This window comes from Podarcis gaigeae (genome assembly GCF_964106915.1).
Source record: "Podarcis gaigeae genome assembly, chromosome: 11".
NCBI lineage: Eukaryota > Metazoa > Chordata > Lepidosauria > Squamata > Lacertidae > Podarcis > Podarcis gaigeae.
The window spans coordinates 22,848,743-22,872,640 of record NC_139687.1 but is presented as its reverse complement, the minus strand read 5'-3'; the positions used below and the strand labels follow the sequence as shown (position 1 = coordinate 22,872,640).

At 43.4% G+C, this 23,898-nt stretch overlaps 1 protein-coding gene across 5 annotated transcripts in view; it reads right to left on the bottom strand.

Annotated features, from left to right (window-relative positions):
* TMEM232 (transmembrane protein 232) overlaps positions 1 to 23,898 on the bottom strand; it is a 141,839-nt gene that overhangs the window by 41,724 nt on the left and 76,217 nt on the right. For all 5 annotated transcript variants that reach the window (XM_083702322.1, XM_083702326.1, XM_083702325.1 and 2 more), the window contains one exon: positions 10,796 to 11,043. In XM_083702322.1, coding sequence (XP_083558448.1) covers positions 10,796 to 11,043 — 248 coding nt within the window. The remainder of the gene's footprint in view (positions 1 to 10,795; positions 11,044 to 23,898) is intronic.

Below are 23,898 nucleotides of genomic sequence, written 5' to 3'. Positions count from 1 at the left end.
TAGCTTGTTTCTGTCTGTATATTTGACTAGGTACTATCAGGTATGGCTTGCTTCCTTCGTTAAAAAAAGAAAGGGGGTCCTCTGCCTGAACATTCTTTATCTGCTCTCACACATCCACAAAACATCGACTGAAACACAAAGAAAGTGACAAGGCCCGGCTACTACTCTCTGGTCAAGAATTAAGTGTGCAAAAACAATTCTCTTTACATATGATGGATGTTAAACAATTACTAATCTTAAATTGCAGCTGCACAGCTGGAGAGGGATGTGGAGGCTGCCCGAGAAGATAAATGAATATGACAATTTATTAAAGATACATGGTTAGTGCTTGATGCTGCGGTGCTCTCTAAGCAAGAAGCAATGGATTAGCGTGACTTTGAAAAGAGGAGACAAGTAATAGAGTGCCAAAGTGCAGGAGGGGAGCGACAATATACAGAACATTTTAGCTGGAAATGGGTAATGCTGGCATGCCATTGGAATGAAGAACTGCTTTGAAAAGATGCTTCGCTTTAGAGGTAAGGAAGGTGACACTTGATGTTGCTATTTAAAAAAACAACTTGGTTTCACAGAGAGGACAAGGGGGAAAGTTCTGCAAAAGGACACAGGCAAAGTCTGGAGATATTTAGGGGTCATTCATTCGTGCCATGCTTTCTAGTACAGGTCCAGGATTTCTAAGTCCGTGTTCAGGATGGTGGTGGCTGGGTTTTTGTGTGTGTGTTTTACCACTGAATCAGAGCAAATGGCAATACACTGAAAATCCACTTGCTGTTTGCTCTGATTCATCAGTAAAATTTGGGTTTTCCCCAGGGGGTGTGCTAGGAAAAAAGAAAAGAAAAGAAAAGAAACCTTACTTGGACACAGACCTGGATATCCCAGACCTGGGCCTAGAATGCATGGCACAAAAGGAAGTGTGGACGAGCCCTTAGGCTGCAATCTATACTTACTTCTGAGTAAACGTGCATAGGACTTTGCATTTATTACACCAGTTTTGAAAAATCTGCACTGGCTGCCAATGAGCTACTAACTAAAAGAAAGGGTAGGTTTGTTTTTTTGCTGACATTTAAAGTCTTAACTTGAGATCAGGATTCTTAGCAGAACGCCTCTCCCAGAGCAGGCCAGGTGGATCTCTTCTACAAAGGCCTTGTAGGTCATGCCATGACTAGTAGATTGTCACTTGGCATCAATGCAGAAACGGGCCTTTTCGGTCAAAGCAGCCACCCTCTGGAATGGTCTCTCCAGGTAATATGTGAGGCAGAGACAGTCATGACCTTTAAACACCTCTTACAAACTTTTATGTTTACCGAAGCTTTCCTGGACTCTGGTTCTTAATTTTCTGGTTTTGTATATTGCTCAGTTTTATTGGTGTTCTGTTTTTATCTTGCTTTTAGAATTTTTTATTGAATGTTATTAATTTGTTTTTATGTAAACCAAGGTTTTTTATTATATGAAGTGTTATTAAAATGTTATCAATAAATATCAATTAGGGCCGCACTGTTCAGAGGATATATTGTAGACAACACTGGGGTTAGCAGCGAAGTCTGTGAAGGCAAATAATGTGTGTGTGGCAAGGTGGGGCAGGCTTATGGGGCAACATCAATGAAGGAAGCCCTCTTGGTTTCAGAGAAAGGTATTCCAAAAACACAGCTTTCCTTTCAGAACTTGGGGCAATGGCCATGGACCACGGAGCTCCCTCTGAGATGTGCCACACAATGCAGAGAAGCTGCTGTTTATAAAGATGTCAAAAGCTCCCTGGGTATGTAGAGTTAGTCATGCAGTTCTCTGGATTGAGGCCCGTGTTTGAAAAGGACTGAGCATCCAGAATTTCAAATGGTTTCAACTTACAGCCAGATTTTCTGAAGAGCAGTTTACCCAGGCATAATGGAAGCTGAACATCTTTGAAAATGCAGGCTTTGGGTATATCACTTTGACAAAGTGCCTGGGTGCATTAACAATTGAAAAATATGATTAAAATATCAGACGGAGAGGGGAAAGGGAGTTTATGGAAATCATCTTTTTCTATTTAGGGAAAGTAACGCAGCACTGTATTCCTAAATTCCTATTGTGGTTTATCTCCAGAAGACATATTCAATTACTGTATCTGTATTTCAAGGGGAAAGTGTTCCAAGCACAGCGATCCAATTAAACAAATTGACTGTTTAAGGATTCTAATGTCAGGAAAAGGAAGCCAGATTCTGTAAAGGCAGGGTGTGCAGGAAAATGTGCCATTTGAGCAAATGTCTCCTGTCATCTCCTTCCTTCACCCATCTTGTGTTTTCCCGAGACTTGCAGTAGCTATAAACTGCACTGATGTTTTCTTCCAGTCAATTGAGCAGTATGTTGGATAAGAAGACAATAGTGAGGAGGTGAGGTTGAAACCAAGTTCCTTCCCTTGTGATCTCCCCCACTGCACAGCTCAGCTGGTTGGCTAGGAGTTAGCTAAACAGTAGACCATAAAGAAAGCTGATCACCAAAGAATTGATGCTTTTGAATTATGGTGCTGGAGGAGACCTTGAGAGTCCCATGGACTGCAAGAAGATCAAACCTCTCCATTCTTAAGGAAAGTGTGCCCTGAGTGCACACTGGAAGGGCAGATCGTGAAGCTGAGGCTCCAATACTTTAGCCACCTCATGAGAAGAGAAGACTCCCTGGAAAAGACCCTAATGTTGGGAAAGATTGAGGGCACAAGGAGAAGGGGACGACAGAGGACGAGATGGTTGGATAGTGTCTTCGAAGCTACCAGCATGAGTTTGACCAAACTGCGGGAGGCAGTGGAAGACAGGAGTGCCTGGTGTGCTCTAGTCCATGGGGTCACGAAGAGTCGGACACGACTAAACAACAACAACAAAGAAGATACGGGTGGCACTCTGGCCTGAACCACTGAGCCTAGGGCTTGCCAATCAGAAGGTCGGCGTTTCAAATCCCCATGACAGGGTGAGCTCCCGTTGTTCAGTCCCAGCTCCTGCCCACCTAGCAGTTCAAAAGCACACCAAATGCAAGTAGATAAATAGGTACTGCTCTGGCAGGAAGGTAAATGGCGTTTCTGTGTGCTGCTATGGTTCACCAGAAGCAGCTTAGTCTTGCTGGCCACATGACCCGGAAGCTGTCTGCCGACAAACGCCAGCTCCCTTGGCCTACAGAGCAAGATGAGCATGCAACCCCAGAGTCGTCCATGACCGGGCCTGTCAGGGGTACCTTTACCTTTTAGGAAGAAATGGGGCTGTGGAAGGGCTCAGGATATTGGGCAAGGCTTGGAAGAAGATGCCCCATAGGCTGATGGATCCCCATCCCTGCATTAGAGGAACAGGATCATCTCAGAAGACAACTGGGGCACGACCATGTCTCCATTAGCAAGTTTTGAATTGTACTTGGTTTTTGTTCTGGTTTAGAGCTCTGGCATTAGGGTGTGCCATTTTAGGAGGTGAAACATATATTCTTTATTGAAAAATTCAAAGTACAAAACTACAAGTGTCAGAGACAAAAAGAAGAAACAATAAATAGTACAAATGTAGGAAACAAAACAAAATTTTTGTGTGTGTACATTACAAAAAAGGGGAGGGGGACTTGTTATTGTAGTTAATCAGACCGTAATCTATTATTCATAAAAATGAATTCCAAATATATTTAAATTTTAGGGGGTGAAACTTAATTTTTGTGAATTTCTTCAGTAAGGGAGTCTTAAAAATATGTTTTTTGGAGGTGAGGAATTCAAATCTGCTATTATTTTTGTGATTAGACAACATTGAGCTTGGTAAATCATTGAGCTTGGTAAATCCCACAGGTTATGATGTTGGTTGTAATAGCACATGTATGCACACATTTTTTTAATTAGACAAGTTTAAAACTATTGAATGTTCCACAAAACACAGAAAATCATTATTTTCATGTACCAAGCAAAACTAAATTATATAAATTTGACCAAAATATATTTTGAATTCCCAAGTCATGTCACAACTTTTTTGCACTCCTCATTTTTGGAATTTGAAAGTAGAAAAAATTAACAAGCCCTACTCTGGGGTGCAGGGACGCGGGTGGCGCTGTGGGTAAAACCTCAGTGCCTAGGACTTGCCAATTGTATGGTCAGCGGTTCGAATCCCTGCAGTGGGGTGAGCTCCCGTCTTTCAGTCCCAGCTCCTGCCCACCTAGCAGTTTGAAAGCACCCCTAAGTGCAAGTAGATAAATAGGTGCCGCTTTATAGCGGGAAGGTAAACGGCGTTTCCATGTGCTGCGCTGGTGCTGGCTCGCCAGAGCAGCTTCATCACGCTGGCCACGTGACCCAGAAGTGTCTCCGGACAGCGCTGGCCCCCGGCCTCTTAAGTGAGATGGGCGCACAACCCTAGAGTCGGACACGACTGGCCCATATGGGCAGGGGTACCTTTTTACTCTGGGGTGCAGCACATGTCTGGCTTCAAAGAGAATTTCCTTTTGTGAATAATGATCTTACATGAAGCTTTAGCAAACACACAAAGCATTTCATCAATGGCGAAATCCAAGAAGTGTTTTCTCTGGTTAGCCATACATCTCCATTTGATTCAGCAGCAATGAATAAGTGAATGAGAGGAAATTGGATGCTAAAAGCTCTTACATAATGGAAGGGATAACAAGAACATCTTTCAGCCTCCACATTTCATTTGCTAATTCTTTGTCTGCTTAGGGCCAAAGCATATGCAATGATGACCACAGATAAGTACTTGCCTATATAATAATGTGCACCCCACAACTCCCTTTTTACTGCTAGGAGGAGTCAGAGCTGATGAACCAGCAACACACCTATGAAGTCCACTAATCACTGGCATGCTAACTCTATTGTAATATCTCAGGCAGGCAAGCAAGCCCTGATACGAATTAACAACTCTCTGGCAGTTTTATGGTTCGTTTATTTACAAATTACATCCAGAATGTGGCTCCGAGCCTGTGGCCCTTTGCTACAAGTTGGGCACTCTGAGTCTCCGCCCCTATCGCAACACGTAGGGCGCCAAAGTCCAGTCCTTCCTCTCTTGCACTTCCGTAGCATCTTAACCATGTCTGCTCTCCTGGTTCAGGGCGATAGTGGGTGAACTCCCCCCCCCCCCGCTTTCAAATGACACTTCCTCTGAACACTGTCTCTCTCCTGGTTGCATAGCAACCCCCTCAATGTCTTCTATCTCCTCCCCTCCCTCTTGCCTGTGAGCTCTCTGAGTCTGGGAACTCTTGATAAAGGGGGGCCACACTAACCCCCTCCTTCCCCGGTCTGTGGCTGTGATCTCTCACTTCCAGAGTCAGACTCTTCCCAGGCGTTCGATTCAGCCACGTCCCTGACACCTATGCGTTAAGATGCCAACTCACATGAGACATAACTGCTATCATTATCTTTTTTTAAAAAAAAAAATTATTAACTGACCAATCACATCAAATTAAATCACATCACATAAATTCCGAATTACAAAGCCAAATTTTGAATTTTGTTGGGGGGACCCATACTTCAAGATCCAAATGGGGATTCTAATCATCTTCTTGCTACTGCGTTAATGTCCAAATCAGTCCCAATCAGTCCAAACAGAGTTCATAATTCTATCCAGTCTTATCTTGCTGTTTCCACATCATATCTTGTTCATATAATTTCTCTTTTTTATTTATGATCTCTTCTGATAGTCTCCTTAAGCCGATAAACACAAATATAATAAAGCTGTGTGAATTTCCCATTCTTTCAATCCAAGTCCAGATGGTTTCCACATATCATCTCCTTCATAGATAACATCGCTCTTTCCATCATAATATTACGAAGTTGTCTCTCTTAAGTCCCACTGAGGAGTTTAATCCATGATATATAAACAGCTTTGTTTCTCTCTTTCTCCTCCCAGAATAAGCCACCTCCGACAGAGCTTCCCAAAATGGCGACGGCATTTTTAACTGCGTCATTCCAAAACTCTTATGCCTTCCAGATTCGTCTTGAAACATTGCTTTGGTTCAAAAGTTTATCTCCACACAGCCTTAAATCCACAGCTTAAGTCCTTAAAACGACATTTCTGACTCATTAGGGGAGGGGATTCTTGTTTAATCACATAAAAAGAAAGGAAAACTTTTTCCCCCTCCCCCCTCAGTCATTTGCCATACCGTATCTTGACGTATCTTCTCATGTTTTATTCTTGTCTTGTTTTATCAGAGATCTCTTCTGTCAGCAGTCTTTACTCCCCCTCCTTCCTTGAAGTATGTGCAATTCATCTCGTCCAAATTGTTTCTTTTGAAGTTCTTGCAGCTAGTGACGCAAATCAGAGACGGCGTCCAGGAGTGCCGAAATCCCACAGGAGGGCTTTGTGCCTAGTGCCCCCATCCCCACAAATTCGGGGGTGGTATAGGGCACAGCAGGCAAGGGCCGCCCCCCCACACAATCCTGGGGGGGTTAAGGAGGCTAATTACCCCCATCATAGCCTCCAAATTACCTCGTGTGGGTCGGAGAGATGTTATTGTCAGCCATCTTCCGATGCGCCCCCTAGTGGCCCCGGTAACTGCTATCATTATCATCATTATCATTATTATTCTATACTCCCTTTCATCCGAATATCACAGGGTGGTTTACAATATAAAAACGCAAACATACATATCATAATAACAAAAACACAAACAATACCGCCCCACCCCCCACAGATTGCTTAATTAACCAAAAGAATGTTTGGTTCTAGCCATAGATTGCTTAATTAACCAAAAGAATGTTTTTACCTGGCACCTAAAGATATATAACGAAGGTCCCAGACAAGCCTCCCTGGGGAGAGCATTCCGCAATCAGGGAGCCACCACAGATATGAGATTTGTATGTGCCCAAGGACTACATATCTGAGCAAGCCCTTTTATGCCATGCCTTTTTTGGCCCTATATGCCAACTGGCCAACATCAGGCAGAAGCTCCACGCACAATGCACCTCCACCTAATTGTGGCAAATCCCCCTCTGCCTACTGCAGTTCCTAACGCCCTGGGAGTCAAAGGGGAACAGGAAAAGGCCCTTTCAGAAGTTCCTTCCAGGAGCATTCTTCCCCTCGCAGGATCTACATTTTTTCAAGTGCTGAGGAAATGTGACATCCCAGTCATAGGAAAAGCTCCCAAGTGAAGATATCTAGATCCCGATATCTAGACTGACTGAACAACCTCATTATCTAGACCAGGCTTCCTCAAACTCGGCCCTCCAGATGTTTTTGGCCTACAACTTCCATGATCCCTAGCTAGCAGGACCAGTGGTCAGGGATGATGGGAATTGTAGTCTCAAAACATCTGGAGGGCCGAGTTAGAGGAAGCCTGGTCTAGAAGGCTGGAAGGAAGGGGAAATCTGGAGCAAATAAGAATTCAAAGAGGCTTGAATCTGTGATAGTATAACTGGCACCACATTGTACTAGCACAGAAACGTACCATGCCAGAAGTGAGTGCATGAAATTGGATTTCTAGAGGCATAATGTAATGGAGGGCATAAGCCAAATTATGGTCAGAAATGAAAGAATTAACAAGCAGTTTTTTTTTTAAAAAAAAGGCTGTAGACTGTAGGCTTGATGTATACATACTGCAGTATTTTGCCATTTGGGGGATGTGCCATGAAGAGAATGTCTCACTAACTACCGTTCTTTGGCAGAGACTTATTGTTTTACTTAGGCATAATTCATTGGGTGGGAGAAGAGATCAGGGAGTTAATATGTCTTTCACTTAACTGAGAAGCCAGTCAAAGACCATGACATGCAGCAATTGCATCTCAAGCTTCATATATATAGTATTCATCATCAGCATACAATAGTTTCACATATTCCCAGTATTGTATCTGAAGTGTATTTTACCATGCATGCTAGTTCTTCATTAAGTCATTATTGGAGTGCTTATGATACCTAAGCCACTGGGCCAGATCTTCATTTACTGTAAATAAGTATAAATCTGTTTGTTTCTCCTGAGTTTTCTCTGATATCATTTATTTGCACAGTTGGCAGAATCTCAGGTTGGCATATAAAAATTGCTATTTCCAAAAGAAGACAGAGCCAATATGTGTGTGTGTGTGTGTGTGTGAGAGAGAGAGAGAGAGAGAGAGAGAGAGAGAGAGAGAAGCAGTGCCTAGGAGTTTTCTAGAGATGCTTCAAAGGGCAGTATTAGAAAAACCAAAATAACACTATTTAGAAGCTGTTGTATATACGTGCGCACAAACATGTTCTGCCTGTTGACATACATCAATATTTTTAATATGACTCCAGGATATTAGATTTATTTTATGTTTAACTATCTCATCTCCTTCCCTTCCCTTCTCTTCCCTCCCATTATCCCCTGTTGGTCAATCATACATTTCCTGGGGGGAAAGCAGAGGCTGTCAAGAATATTTATAGCTTTGAGAATGTTTTCTGAAGTCCTCAAGAATATATTGCACTATTCTATCTGATGTTAACATTGTAATCCATCTTTCATTCAATTGTTTCATAAGCCAAAGGCCATAATGCAGCAAGAAGTGCTATGTGCAAAGTTGTTGGTTCAAAATCTTGCTTCTGACTAGGGCTCACTATGTGGCCCTAAGCAGGCCATTATGTCTCAGCCTCAACTTTCCACCTGTAGCATGGACGTAATAATACTGACCTACCTTACAGAGTGTCATGAGCCAAGGCTCTGACTTCTCAGCCTCAAGGGAAGAGGCCACAGACTCTGAGAACATCACCAACCATGAGGATGATTAGCCAGAACCAGCCTTCGATATGTCTGCTCCTTCAGGAATCCCAGCATCAGAGGAGCTGATGATCTCATTGCCTCTCTGGCCTGAAGATGTTGCATTGCCTCAAGGACTCCAGTAGAACCCAAGCAAGCATATCTCATGCTGCTGGAGCCAATAGCTCTTAAAACAGGCCAAGCCCTTTTATGAGTAAGAGGCTCCATTCATCCATGTCAGGGAACTGCCATCAGCTCAGGTAGAAGGGCAGTTGTGTTACATGGAGCCTCTGCAGATCGTGCAAAGCAGCTCTTCCTCTGGGGAGGAGGGGAGCCCTGCCTCCAGTGGGGAAGGGATGCAGGGATCAGAAGATGCTAGAGAGAGCCGCAACACCGAGCCTGAGCAAAGGGGAGGGGAGGCAAGTCCCCCTTTGCCAGCACCCGCGTTGTGTAGTCGGTTTGCGCGCAGAGACGGGAGGAGAAGGATGGGGGTCAAAAGACTGTTATGCTGGGGAAGGTTTAAGGGCTGCCCACTCCCAGATTCTGCTAGTGACTGAGCAGAGACAGACTTGAGACGCTCTGCACTGTAAATGTTTTTGTACAGATAGTAAAGTCTGGAAAAGACCAGTGGGAGTCTTGCCTGTTCGCTCTCGAGCAACCACGCCGGCACATAACAGTCCAGGATAGGGCTAGTACCTCAGCTGAAGTTGCAGTCATACTGAAAACTCATCCTCGGCTAGTTTGTTGTTCGACAAACATTCAAACCTGTCTTATCTCACTCTCAGCTGGGCCGGCTTGGTAGGATTGGTTCCTTGAGGCAAAAAACCCGTCGCTGCCTGCCACTGCCACACCACCACCTCCTCTGCAGGCATGCCACAATGCTGCCACATCCCCTCCCACTCTACGGCCACATCTTCACTGTCACCTCCACCAACATGCTCCCACTGCCGCGGGGACATGGGTGTGGCAGCAGTGGGACCTGTGGCAGTGCCGACACACCTGCCGCAGAAGAGACAGTGTGAGTGCTGGGCACAATGCAGTGCCCAGTGTGAGTGCTTAAACACAATGCAGAGTTCCCCCCGAAATAGACCAGTTGGACTTCATCCAGCAGAGCTTTACTGCTACTGAAGGCAAATGAGCATGAAGACCTGTATCTTTTCCCCACTAGAGTAAAAGCAGCTGGGGGGGTGATACTTAGTGGAGGTAACAAAGCAGCAGAAATATGAGGCAATTTGAACAAATGAGTTTGATTTTGATTGGAGATGGTGCTAAATAGTTAAAGTTTTAAGAGAAGTTTTTAGCATGTAATGTTGTATTGTGCTTTCACTATTTTTTGTTGGGAGCTGTCCAGAGTGGCTGGGACAACACAATAAGATGGGCAGCATATAAATAATATTTTATTGTTGTTGTTGTTGTTGTTGCCTGAGAAAGTGAGGGACCTTTGTTCTACTAGACATTACTGAACACCATCATCCCTGGCCATCGGCTATGTTTGCTGGGGTTGAAGGTTCATCCATATCTGGAGGGCTAAAAATGTACCGCACTTGCTTTACAGAAAGGGTGGGTTTTGAGCTGGTTAGAGATGGGGGGGGGGGAAATAAAGGGTACCATGAAGATGAACTGGGAGTTCCAAGGCTAACAGACAGCTAACAGACACACAATGGTAAATCTGAACCTCGTTTGGGGACCAGAGCTGAGTTGTGAATACTTCATTTACACCCAGTGTATACTACTGAATCTTCTCATTTACCTTTGATTAACACCTTTTCTGGGAGCTGGGCTAGCTATAGCACCCGACTCAACAGAAATTTCCAAAGGTTTAATCTTATGACATTGCTGTGCAAGGTATTTCCTTATCAAAAGGCTTATTTTTAACTTGGTAATAATAATGTAGCCAGGTGAAATCACAGAGAGAAAGAGGGCATGAAGGAAGGAGGGAGAGAGGGAGGGAGAAACAGAGAGGAGTATTGATGCAGAACGGAGAAGAAAACGTTTCATCCCGAAGATCAGAATTCAGATAAATTAAATCATTTCCAAATATTTTGTGTGTGTACCAAACTTTATCAGACATGGGAATGATGGCAGGAGAAAGGCTTACAAGCCTTATAAGAACATTAAAGTAAATCGCACTAAACAATATGCAGACCTAGGAATCGAGTACCTTAAAGTCAGGCGTTTGGCTTTCTTCTCTTTAACAGACAGTTCTGATTCTCGACGCGGGATCAATGGTGGTTTTTGTACAGGCGGACGTGGCAAGGGGATGTCTGGACCGATTGGTGGCAGGAAGTGATGGCACATGGAAGTGGCGACTCTCCACCCAATGCTCTGAAAAGAAGGCGCTTTGCTGGGATTTGATGAACCTTTTTCTTTGGATGCAGTGAATGGGTCCTTGGGGCCTTCGGATTCAGCCTAAGAAATGAATGGAAAAGGGGGGAAAGGGGGGGGACAAAAGCCAAGTATGCATGATCTACTACCTAAAACAAGGTAATGACAGAACCATTCTATAAAACTTCAACAGAGGAAATTATAAATACCGTATTTTTCACGCTATAAGACGCACCAGACCATAAGACGCACCTAGTTTTTGGAGGAGGAAAACAAGAAAAAAATATTCTGAATCCCAGAAGCCAGAACAGCAAGAGGGATCGCTGCGCAGCGAAAGCAGCGATCCCTCTTGCTGTTCTGGCTTCTGGGATAGCTGCGCAGCCTGCATTCACTCCATAAGACGCACACACATTTCCCCTTACTTTTTAGGAGGGAAAAAGTGAGTCTTATAGAGCAAAAAATACGGTAAGACATTATCGTGCTTATTTCTGCTCTCCACTGATCCTTCTGTAGTCAGGAAATCTGCAAACAAGGTTGTGAATGAAATGTTGGACAGAAGATGGCTTTGGCACCGTTTCCCTTCTTTGGAACACAAACAAGATTTCAAGTGCTAATAATTGAAACGCCCATTGAAATATTAATGGATAGAAACATTAAGGAGCTTGGAAAAATCCAACACTTTCACAAGCAGGCATTCTCAAAGCTTTCAGTCCACACTTAACCCATATGCCTCAAAACAGTGCCACGTAAGGTCACAATTGACCACCTTTATGTTCATAAGACAATTTTTCTTTCTTGGAAGTGAAGAGGATATTGAATCCTTTCGATCTTGCTATAAAATATCAATGACAACTGGTGAATACAGTTAATCTTCAAGCAACCCTTTACTAGCCCGACTACATTTTATAAGCCCATTAGTACTTGTAACAGCACACAGATGGAACAGGAGATTCTTAAATAAAGGGGGAGAAACCTGAATGTCAAATGTATTAATGAGATCTGAATATGTGCAGCATGTTTATTAATGACATCAGGCAGATACACTGTGTATCCCCTGTTTTAATTAGCCAGATGTAGTAACATCTTTAATCTTTGCTGTTGCAACTTCTGCTTGTGTCATTGCTCAGCGATGGCTTTGTTCCATTCCCTTTAAAACCTGCTTTTCAGAGGTTTAAGTGAGATGGCAGGGGAACACCCTCCTGGCTTAGCCCTGTGCCTTTTCATCTCCACAGCAGAATGTGCTTTTCAAATGCGGAAGAAAGGAAAACTCCACGTACCCCACATGCATAACGCTCAAAACATTTCAGATTTCATCTTATTATAGAACGTACCTCAGACTTTAAAATGGTGAAGGCCGGTCACATGGGTTTGGATGCCAAACTAAGATCCAGCAGGGAAACAGGAGGTGGTTGTTTGGGATGAGAAGAGGCCTTGCCATATACAAATCTGTGTTAAAGGTAAAAGGTAAAGGACCCCTGGACGGTTAAGTCCAGTCAAAAGCAACTATGGGGTAATAATAATGTCGCCAGGTGAAATCGCAGAGAGAAAGAGAGCATTCTCTCAAAGAATTCTGGGCACTGCGATTTACCCCTCACAGAGTTACGACATGCCAGCAAACCTTAACAATCTACCATGCTTTGTTGCAAGTAGTTCTGCATGCCTGGTGAAACAATCTCCTCTCTCATCCCTCCACTTGCTATTCTGGGGTGTTTTCCTGCCCTCCCCCATCCCACAACCAATTTAAGAGGTGTGAGGGTGGGGGACGCCTGTTGTGATAGTGGAAGTCTTTGTGCAGGCTTCCACAAGCAGGACCTGTTACGGTATTTTTCGCCCTATAGGACACACTTTTTCTCCTCCAAAAATGAAGGGGAAATGTGTGTGCGTCCCATGGGGCGAATGCAGGCTTTCGCTGAAGCCTGGAGAGCGAGAGGGGTCGGTGCGCACTGACCCCTCTCACTCTCCAGGCTTCAGGAAGCTATCCACAAGCCTTGGGAGCCTGCGGAAGTTCCCGCTGGGGCTCCCACGGCTTGCGCAGAGCTGCCTCTACACCCGAAGCCCAGGCGCGCTGAGCAGTCATGCCGGGGCTTCAGGTAGCTCTGCGCAAGCCACGGGACCCCTCCCACGGCTTGCGGAGATCAGCCTGTTCTGGGGGCTGGGGAAGCTCCGGCTTCCCCCGACCCAGCCCCGTGCCTGGGGGGGAAATATTTTTTTTGTTTATTTCCCCCCCCCAAAAAAAAACTAGGTGCGTTCTATGGGCCGGTGCGTCCTATGGGGTAAAAAATACGGTAGTTGAATCCAGCCCTCAGAGGCAAAAGGTAAAAGGTAAAGGACCCCTGGAAGTTAAGTCCAGTCAAAAGCGACTATAGGGTTGCGGCGCTCATCTTGCTTTCAGGCTGAGGGAGCTGGCGTTTGCCCACAGACAGCTTTCTGGGTCGTGTGGCCAGCATGACTAAACCACTTCTGGCACAACGGTACACCATGACGGAAGCCAGAGCGCACAGAAGCTCCATTTATCTTCCTGACGCAGCAGTACCTATTTATCTACTCGCACTGGTGTGCTTTCAAACTGCTAGGTTGGCAGGAGCTGGGACAGAGCAACGGGAATTCACCCCATCATGGGGATTCGAACCACCGACCTTCCGATCAGCAAGCCCAAGAGGCTCAGTGGTTTAGACCACAGCGCCACCCACGTCCCTTCGAATCTGTGTTATATAGAAGCAGACCCCTATTTAGCTCAGTGCTGTCTACACAGGCTGGCAGTAACTCTCCAAGGTTTTAGATGGGATATAATTCCAGCCCTACTTGGAGAGATGAGGGATTGAAATCTGGGACGTTCTGCATGCAAGGGAAATGTTCCACCACTGAGCTATGTTCCCTTCCCATAAAAAGGCAATGGTGTGGAGTTCAGGAGGGTGAATGAATCTTCTGATAGATCAGGGGAGGATCAAGAACTGTACCAGATCTGAGACTGTTTGGAATTGTGGACCTGAAGGACATAAGAGTGTTTGGGTACAGCTCCATGAATTAGAATGGTTTATCAAGACATTAATCTCAGCCTTAATTCAGCCTCCGAAGAGAGGAAATTACAAAAAATAAAAGGCTAGCTCACATGTTTTATTTTTCCAACCCAAGACCAGAAAAGAGTGTCAAATGTAAGGTCTGTTTCCCCTCCTAAAGATGTGGCAACAGCTATCAAAAATATACATTAGAGAACAAGATAGATGTGCAGCAGACAAAATGGATTTTTACATAATTTTCCTGGCACGAACATTACCTCTGCTGGATAAAATAGCATGTGAATGAAGTCCAAAAGTCACTTTGCTCACAAGGACTCAGTGGCTCACTGTGCTACTTTCCCAGAATTTCCTGTTGCAGAAGCTTAAAATTTCACATCCTGACTCCTCCAGTAGCAGCTTAAATTGGTGCAAGCATCCCCTTATATAAGAAAATGCCTTTGGCTCAATGCCCACCAACCTATGCCATCAAAGCTATTCACATCTATGTTGCCACCAGCTCCCCAGAATAAAGAGGTTGTGCTGCCGTCCTTGGAAACCACAGCAGGGCTACAGCCTGGTCAATACAGTTAAGATCCAGGTACAGCTAAAACAGATAAGGGTTCCGGCAGCTAGAAGTGGAGCTACCTAGGCAAACTGAGCTGCAGCTCTATTTAAGTCTCCGCCTAAGGCTGTCTGCTGCTGAACTAACATATGAACCTGCTTGCATAAATCTCCAGCCTGTGCATCACTTTGAACTGCTTGGGATGCTGCCTTGAACTCATGCCTTAAACCAGGATTCCTGGTGAAACTTCTGTTTGGGCTGGAACAACCAGCTGGCTGCAACCCCCACCAGGAACAGAACAGTCTCCTGCCAGTGGTCCACATCAATGGTGTTTTTTTTACCCATGAAGAATGGGGTAAGTCAACACATGAAAGTCTCATCAGCATCACATGATGAATTGTTATCATCTGTGTGGCTGGGAGTGTTAGGATGGTGGGCCACATGTTGAGTGTAACATCTGGACCAGCCCTCCTGCTATTCCATTGAAGTAGATCTATGCCAAATATAAATATAGTGCTCCTTCTTGTTGTTATGTCCACAACGCAAGCACACGCATCAGAGAGGGCACCAATTCTTGAATGTGGATCTCACACACCAGAAGACAGCATTTTGTATCTTTTCTGTACATAGAAGTAAATGGGAAATATTCCCAATATTGCAAGCTCACAGATGGTGGCCTGTACAGAAGCAGACAACGTGGCAAGCAGGCATATTCTTTATTGAAATTAAGCACACTAGAAAGCTGCTACTCTCTGCTTCATATTCAAAACAATCTGGGCTTTAGCATACAACCAGTCCGAGTGTTCAAGACTAGCAAGTTTAAGAAATCTGTAGCAGAGCTACATGCTACTGCAGACTTTGTTATATTAAGACAGAATATGGCTGACATGTCTTGACTTAGGGAAGACAAACTATAAAGTCATGAACATAGTGCAAAGAGCATATTAGGATACCTTTCTTTCAATTAAAAAAAAACGACTACCAAAATATATTTCACCAGTGACCGTGGGTGGAAGGATGAAAGAGTGAAAGGGTTTGCTTGAAAAGAAGCTCTACACAATAAGAAAAGCAGGAGCTCAAATATGGAAGGAATGAACTCTTACACTGAAGCAAAAATGTGAGATTTTTATTTTTTTTAAATCTTTCATGTTTTGCAAGGCAGATGGCAGAATGGACTTAAAATGAAGCTTCTCCTTCTGTTTGCCAGCATATACGTTAGGGCAGCCGAAAGGGAGTCATTCTTGTTGACAATCTCCAAGGAACCATCCCTAACTAATAATGTTTATTAGACTATTATGACTAGGGGGCAAATGTAGGGGTGTGGATTCTTATTGCACCTAAAGAGATAGGGATCTTTTCCATGTAAAATGGCTAGCCTACTTATGCCAGGGTTCATTTCCTCACTCTCCGCTCTGTTCAGCTTCTGGCATAGCTGTCAACGTTTTCCTTTTTTTAAGGGAAATTCCCTTATTCCAAATAGGATTCCTCGCAAGAAAAGGGAAAAGTTGACAGCTATGGCTTCTGGTCACCCCCAGAAACATATTAGAGCAGAGGTGGCTAACCTGTGTCCCTCCAGTTGTTGCTCCCAGCACCCTTGAATTTTGCCCTTGAACACTGGCTGGGGCTGATGGGAATTGGAGTCCAACAACATTTGGAGAATTACACGTTAGCCACTTATGCGTCAAAGACTGCACTGAGTTAACTCAAGCTACCAATTCAGCACCTGAACTTTGGCAAAGACATCAAACTCATATATTCAAGAGCGCATGCCTAAATGAAGAACCTTTTTCAGATAACTGCAAGGTAGATATACTTTAACCTTGGTTCCACTGCATGCAAAACTGCATGAGCACAAAAAACCTAGGGTTGGGTACAGATGCAAGCTACTTCCACCTAGTTCCCATTAACTCAATGGAACTTAAATCATCTTTCATATAGATTTAAATTGGCCCCAACTGTGACTACCACAGCAAAGAGGATATTATCATCATCAGATGATCTTTGTGTTCATGATGTGGCCTAGATGATGAGGAGGATAAATGAACATAGATGGCTCATGTTTTTCAGGACTTTATAGATCAATGGAAATACCCAGTCTGGAAGATTATAGGAAGACACTGCAAATTGTATTGCTACAATGTGCTCCCAGTACTGCCAGTGCATTCTGTACCAGCTTCAGATTCCATCAGCATACAAAAAACACAGTAGCATATAGGCAACATTTGAGCAGATGATGATGACGACAATTACTTGAATTAATAGAGCCACACATTAATAAATAAATAATTTAGGGAGGCTGTAAACAAACGAACAAAATGGTGCTAAAATATACTATCTCTTGAAAATGTTTACAATCCAAAAAGGAGATACATTTAGTAGTTGTGATGCAAAGTCAGGTCTTTAATGTTGCTTTTGCGTCCTATATGACAAGTCAACAGGAATCTAAAAGCCTGTTTCTTAAAGCAAACTGTTTCTTACTGTTTTGTCATTTGCTGTCTCTTTTGTGTACCTGGGCATTGGGGCTTTGCTATCTCTGTGCCTCAATAACAACAGCCCTGCTGTTTTTCTCAATGAGAATGTGGCAGAGCATATTTCAGTTGCTTTGTAGCTCTTATTTACCACACTATGCTGGGATTTTAGGTGGCATCCTGTGGCATTCTGGATCACTCACAGCTCTGTAATACAAATCAGTGCTCTTCTTTATATGGCGAGGATATTAAAATGGGTTATAGCACATAAGTACTGAGGAGAGAGCTGGACAGACTTTTTCATCTGAACCCCCACTGCTTAGACCACATTATTTCACCTTAAAGAATTAATGGGTTCTATCAGTCAGAGGTCCTTTTAATGACTGACTCAAAAGCATTTCTTGCAGAATATTTTGTTCTACCCCAGTAACAAAATACAATATGCGCCTGTCTCACCCCACTTGTGAATAGTGTACATGCATTTGAATCATCACACTTTGGAGGCCAAGGTACATGACAGCCATATCCTTTCCTTAATCAGAGACTGTGTCAATTCTTATTAGGAAAAAAATGGAGCTTTAAACCGACATGGAAGTGCAAAATATTCCATGACAAATGAGCCGTGCAATTTTGTTTTGTTTTTTATTCCACTGAACGACAAAAACGGACAATGCACACAAAGAGAAAAACAGACATTGACAACAAAATAAGGTAAGTTCAATACCAGGAGCTTTTGATAATCAAGTCAAAGGGAAATTTAACAATCAGGAATGAATGAAATGGATACAATTATAAAATTTTAAATGCGGTATAAAAACACAATTTGCACCGTACAATCAAGTAGAGAAAAAGAAAAAAGACTTTCCTATAGATGCCGTCAAATAAAATCATTATTTCGAAGGGATTTGCCACTTGTGTGACTGCAATGTCATCTATCTAATAAATAAACCCTAAATGGAGATGAAATCAGAAAGATCAATGTCACCCCAGCTATTCAAATATGACATGTCAATTTCTCTGAAATAGCAATAAACATAACTTTCTTGAACCACTTACATAGGATATAAAATGAAGAGTCTTTCTATCCCTCAGTGATTACTAACCAGAAAATAAACAGTTGTTTACATATCAAACCTGAATTTATCAAAAATAGACAAAATGCATGATTTACGGTCCAGGGTCACATATTTACCTATAACTGTAATATTTATAGTTACAGATAGGTAGCCGTGTTGGTCTGCCATAGTCAAAACAAAAAAAATTCCTTCCAGTAGCAGAAGGGTGGTGGGTCAGCTCATCACAGCTATCTGCCAATCACCCATTCCCACCAGCCTTCTGAGTAATACCCCTCCCCACCTTCTCACTATATAGAAGGGTCTGGAAACTTCTGTTTCAGTGTATCTGAAGAAGTGTGCATGCACACGAAAGCTCATACCAAGAACTGACTTAGTTGGTCTTTAAGGTGCTACTGGAAGGAGTTTGTAATATTTATGTAATCACTTATTTCCAAAATTTATGAACTTCAACACAACTCCACCACATGTGCCAATAAGATCCCCGCTCCCCACAGTCCTGCCTGCAGAAGAGAGATCCTGATCATGTAACCAGAGATCAGGGCATCAGGGTAAAATACTAGTGAGGGATGACTTTTAAAGAATTCTCCCTTATGCTGGTGGAGACTCATCAAAAAGGGTGCAATTTTCCATATACAATTGACTTGTGTTTAACCTGCACAATTTGAACTTTTCACGCTTGGTGGCTGACCGGTTGAAATCATACAAATTAAATGCATGGAAGGTGGAGAGCTTAAAAGCTCTTTTTGCACAGGGTTTTCCACCTTGCTTATCAGGCTCTGGGAGGCTCTGGCAAGATCTCGCAAAAACTTGGAACAGCCCTGCAAGATCCTTCCAGCAAGGTGGAGATCTTAAAAGCTTTCTGCCTTGCTTGGGAAACACGGCTCTAGAAAGGTGCACCTCCTCATACAGGGGTGGTTGCAAGTTTGTGTGTCTTGGGTGTTTGTGTTGATTGTACATTGTTTTGCGTTTATGTGTCATTTCTGGAATGTAACCTTTGCACAAGAGGCACATCGACTGGACTTGCTTGGAAATATCCCAGATATCTGGAGTCACTGTTCCAGTGAATTAGGCATTGATATATCAGAACATTAATCTTCAATAGAGATGAAAAATAAATCATAAAAATATACAACCTCCAGAGAAATTAGTTGGGGAGGAAATAAGCCTTCAGTCTCATTAACCAAATTAAGTCTGAAATGCTGTATTATCACAGCTTAATATCCACAAAATTTAATTACTCAGAGCAGCTTAATTTCACTGCACAATTTTGAAGACTATGCAGACCTGATTTCAAACCTTTGCAAGTGCCTGAGGTGCGCTGACCAGTAAACAGTTGCATTTCTGATAGAGGTTTGCTAAGAAAAGACTCATTAAAATGCTGGAATCAACTATGTTGAGAGACAGTTAAGAGCATTCCAACACAGTTCTTTGCTCAGAGACCCTTTCCAGATACAGTCGTACCTTGGAAGTCGAACAGAATCCATTCTAGAAGTCCGTTCAACTTCCAAAACGTTCGGAAGCCAAAGCGTGGCTTCCAATTGGCTGCAGGAAGCTGCTGCAGCCAATCGGAATCCGCGCTGCACGTTCGGCTTCCGAAAATCATTTGAAAACCAGAACACTCACTTCCAGTTTTTGACCATTCGGAAACCAAAATGTTCGGCGACTAAGCCATTTGTCAACCAAGGTACTGTATTTTGAATGCTGGATGCTACTGCAACAAAAAACCATTTCCTTGACAAAAGATACTCCTGCAACCCCTGCACAAAACAAGTCACAAATGCTCTTTTATCACACCATGAATGTTTTGGGTTTTTTTTAGATATGTCATAAGTTGTTTCCAGCCTTTTTACTTTGATGAATTCTTGCTATTCATTTTGTGCTTCTGGTCAGTTATGTTTAATCAGGCAGCCAACATGTAGCAAAGTTATGCACATCATACAATGTGAGTAGACACGTGGCTATATGTAAACTCAAAGAGATTTTGACCAACCTTACCATGTTTTTGAAATGTCAGGTTAATTGCTTTCCCCCAACCCCCAGATTTGGGTTTGAACTGGATGGCTGATAACCTAAGCTTGTTAAAATGACCGCTCCCCACTTGAAACGGGGGCGCCCTTTGCGTGGACGCGTGCAGCCCCTAGATCTGGAGCGGCTCCAACAGCATAGGCTAGGCTTTGCCTTCCCTCAGGTGGGATACCTGGAGGTCTCCGCCTACCTCAGTCAGTTGTCCAATCCCACCTGGGGGAAGAGTTGCCAAGGAGACCAGGCCAGGTAGGGGAGGGATTACCTGCCCACACAAAGGAGGGAGGATCTTACCTGGGAATTCTCACTTGGCTCCAGAGCTTCTCCCACCCTACCCACCCTCAGTCAATGTCTTATGTTGCAGGTTAATTTTCCTCACAGGTTTTGCAGGTTAACTTTTCTTCACAGGTATGCGGGCGCTGCTACGTTAAGGTCGCTGTTAAAGGGCCGGAAAGGAATTTCCCTGCATTGGCAGGTTTCGCCTTTCCCGTAGCAAAACGTCACAACTTTGGCGGTATCAGGCCTTGGGCGGAATCCTTTTGTCCATCTTCCTCTTTGCAGCGGCGATACCAGGGTTCCCCGTTAAAGGGGTTTTCTGAAGGGAGGCTTTGACCGTACGCCGGAAGGTCGTCATTGCTCTCCCCTGCGGCGGCGGCGTTACGGGGGCGGCTATCTCTGCTTGAACATATGTTCTCCAGAGCCGGCCCATCCCCCCACACACACACTGGATAACCCTGATGCTCCCTAGGTCCCCGGCTGGGGACTGGGGAGGGAGAACGCCCAATGCCTGAGCCAAGGTCTACCCACATTTGAAATTTAATAAAGTTGTGGCCAATTTAATCCCATAGCACGTTGTCTTGAGTCGTTATTCCACATGACGGGGGGGGCCGTGCGGGATCTGGGGACTCCGCCTGTCCACGCAATAGAAATTCTAGTTAAATAGGTGAGACTTACCTGCAAGCAAATACATTAACGAGCCAGAGCTTATTTATTTATTATTAAAAGAATTTATATAGTCTGGAATAACTCCTTTTCGCTTAGGTTATATTACAGGACATACTGATGATAAGAGTACTGATAATAAGAGTAACCCTATATCTTCTCTCCTAGGGATACTCAGTGCCCTTGTTTGCACATAACACTAAACCAAAACTTGACTTACCATGAGCAAGCAAGCAGTCTCCAGTACAGAAGATTGCATCCACTTTGCTTCTTCGTGATCATTTTGCTGCTGTGTTGCACTGAGCTAAGCCATGGTTCAAACCCAGGCTTGTGGCCCAGCAATCCCAGAGACAAACCACAAGCTGTAAAAAACATAGGACAAACCTTGGTTACAGATCCTGGTTTGTGCGGAGAGAGCTAAACGATGAGCCCAAGATTGGAAAAACTTGTAAGAGCAGCAAAATGATCAGGGAGGAGCAAAGGAATCAGCATCACTCTGGGAGCTCATTCATGTAAGCCAGTGATGGCCAAACTTGGCCCTCCAGCTGTTTTGGGACTACAACTCCCATCATCCCAAGCTAACAGGACCAGTGATCAGGGATGATGGAAATTGTAGTCCAAAAACAGCTGGATGGCCAATTTGGCCATCACTGATGTAAGCCATGATTTGGTTTAGAAAGATGTGTCAATCAGGTCATGGTGTGGCATGTTCTCTGTGTACAGCAGCCACATTGGTGGAGTGGGGTTGGGGAGCTTGCAGTACAAGAATGTCTTATCAGTTGTTGAGTTCCCCAGATGTGACAGTAGGAGAAGGAGAGGTTTCATGAGAAAGGTGCTTTCAGAAGCGCCACCATAACTGCTACAATATCTTGTTCAACTCTTAAGGATTGGCACTAATGTGAACTTTCTCTTCGTATTAGACATGTTCCCAGTTTCCATGAAGAGATAAAACAGCTGTCAATAACAGTGATGCTTTCTTGCCCAAGGCACTTCCATGTTTATGCTGGAATCCACTTAATATATCTCATCTTACATATATAGGATATATATAATCTGGCATATTATAGAGAATAGCTACAAAAGCAATGAAAAAGAGAGGGTGGAAATAAAATTCCCATTCTCACATTATCAAATTGTGTGTAAAAAAAATATTGTTGCATCTTCTCTATTAATTCAGAATAGTGTGTGTGTGTGTGTATATATATATATTCTAATAGCAGCAGACTGTCTCCTTTCTACATTACAATATATGCCAGAATGTGCTCAGCTGGAATCTGCTGCTTTAAAACCTCCAAAGTAGTATTAAATTTATGGCATAAAATGCTAACAATTCAGAATAGATGTGCTTGCCCTCTTTTCTCAGGAGGATCTTATGTATTTAGGAGCTACACAGTCCCTGATACGTTGAAGTATTTCAAAGTGGCTTTTAAATGTTAAATATACATGAATATTCACTAGTGCTGCTAAAATACAAGATTTCCGTGTACCAGAATAAGACATTTGTTAGAGATGCATGCCATTTTTAACCTCTGGGTTTTTGAAAAACTGTGTGTGTATTAATTTGTGTGAATGTATAAATGTATTCAGTGCAGCAGTAAAGGAAAGGAACCAGAAAAGATAAGACTCAAAACTGGTAAGAAAGAATTGCACCCATGTCTAAATTAGGTTGTATTGTTATCACATTTAAAAGGCTTGGGTGGGGAAACTGATTGGAATCACACTGATATGACCAATGGACCCAACATGGATAGACAACACAAGGGCTCCCATATTATATGGACTGGCAGAGAGAAGACAGGGTCCTTCTTTCCAGCATAATAAAGGCATTCATTAAGAAGAGTCATGGGGAAAACTTGAAACCCCCTGGACAACTGCATACACTTTCTAACAATATAATAATTGGATATTTTTTGTGTAATAATATGGTAGAGGTAGAAGTTTGTTTTTCCTTTATGCTGGCCTTCCATCCCTTTCAATGCTTTGTTCAAAATCTTGCTAAAGAGCCTGACACCTCAAACAGAACTATTAACACACCATAAAATGTCCCTTTTTGTGGCATGATAATTTATATCTTACTGCCTTACTCAAGAGGCAGACAGCCACTTAAAATGCATCACCCCAGGAAACACTATGTACATGAAATAACTCCACATGTGGTTATGACAATTTTCAAAACACTATCACAAACCCAAGAAAGAAGAATTTATACCCATATATTTTTCTGCAGATGCTTTGCGAAAACCACCAGACAGGACCTAGGGAGCCTGCTAATGAGATCTGGGAAGTGTTATGATTCCCATGTAACATCCAAATGAGTAGGCATTCATGAGATTGCTTCAGGAAGTAAATCCATGAACACAAAATAGTATTCCTTTTCATATCCCACCTTTTCCTCTTGGGTTTCTTGGGTGGATGAAGTTCTCAGATGGTCTCCCACCCAGGGAGTGACCAAGACCATGCCACGTTAGGTTCACTGAGAGTAACCTACCTCCTAGACCGGGGTGGAGAACCTCTGCTTCATGGGTCAAATTTGACCCACAAAGACATTTTCCTCAACTTTGTCAGTCCTATACTCGGAGCTTGAGAAGCACTGAGCAAGGGACTTGGACACGTGGACAGGAAAACACACCTGTCAATAATCTGGCACCAGGTGACTGACAGGTAGGTTGTCCCACGGGGTGGGCACCGATGACAATCTGATCCATTGGGCCAAAAAGGTTCCCAACCACTGAGCCTACTATGTCTCAGCTGACTCCTCAGTGGTACTCTTCCCTTGAAACTGGATAGGCAAAACCCCTAGTATCTTCTCAACATTTTCTCTCTCCCCTTCTCTAATAGAGACCTATACAGTGGTACCTCGGGTTAAGAACTTA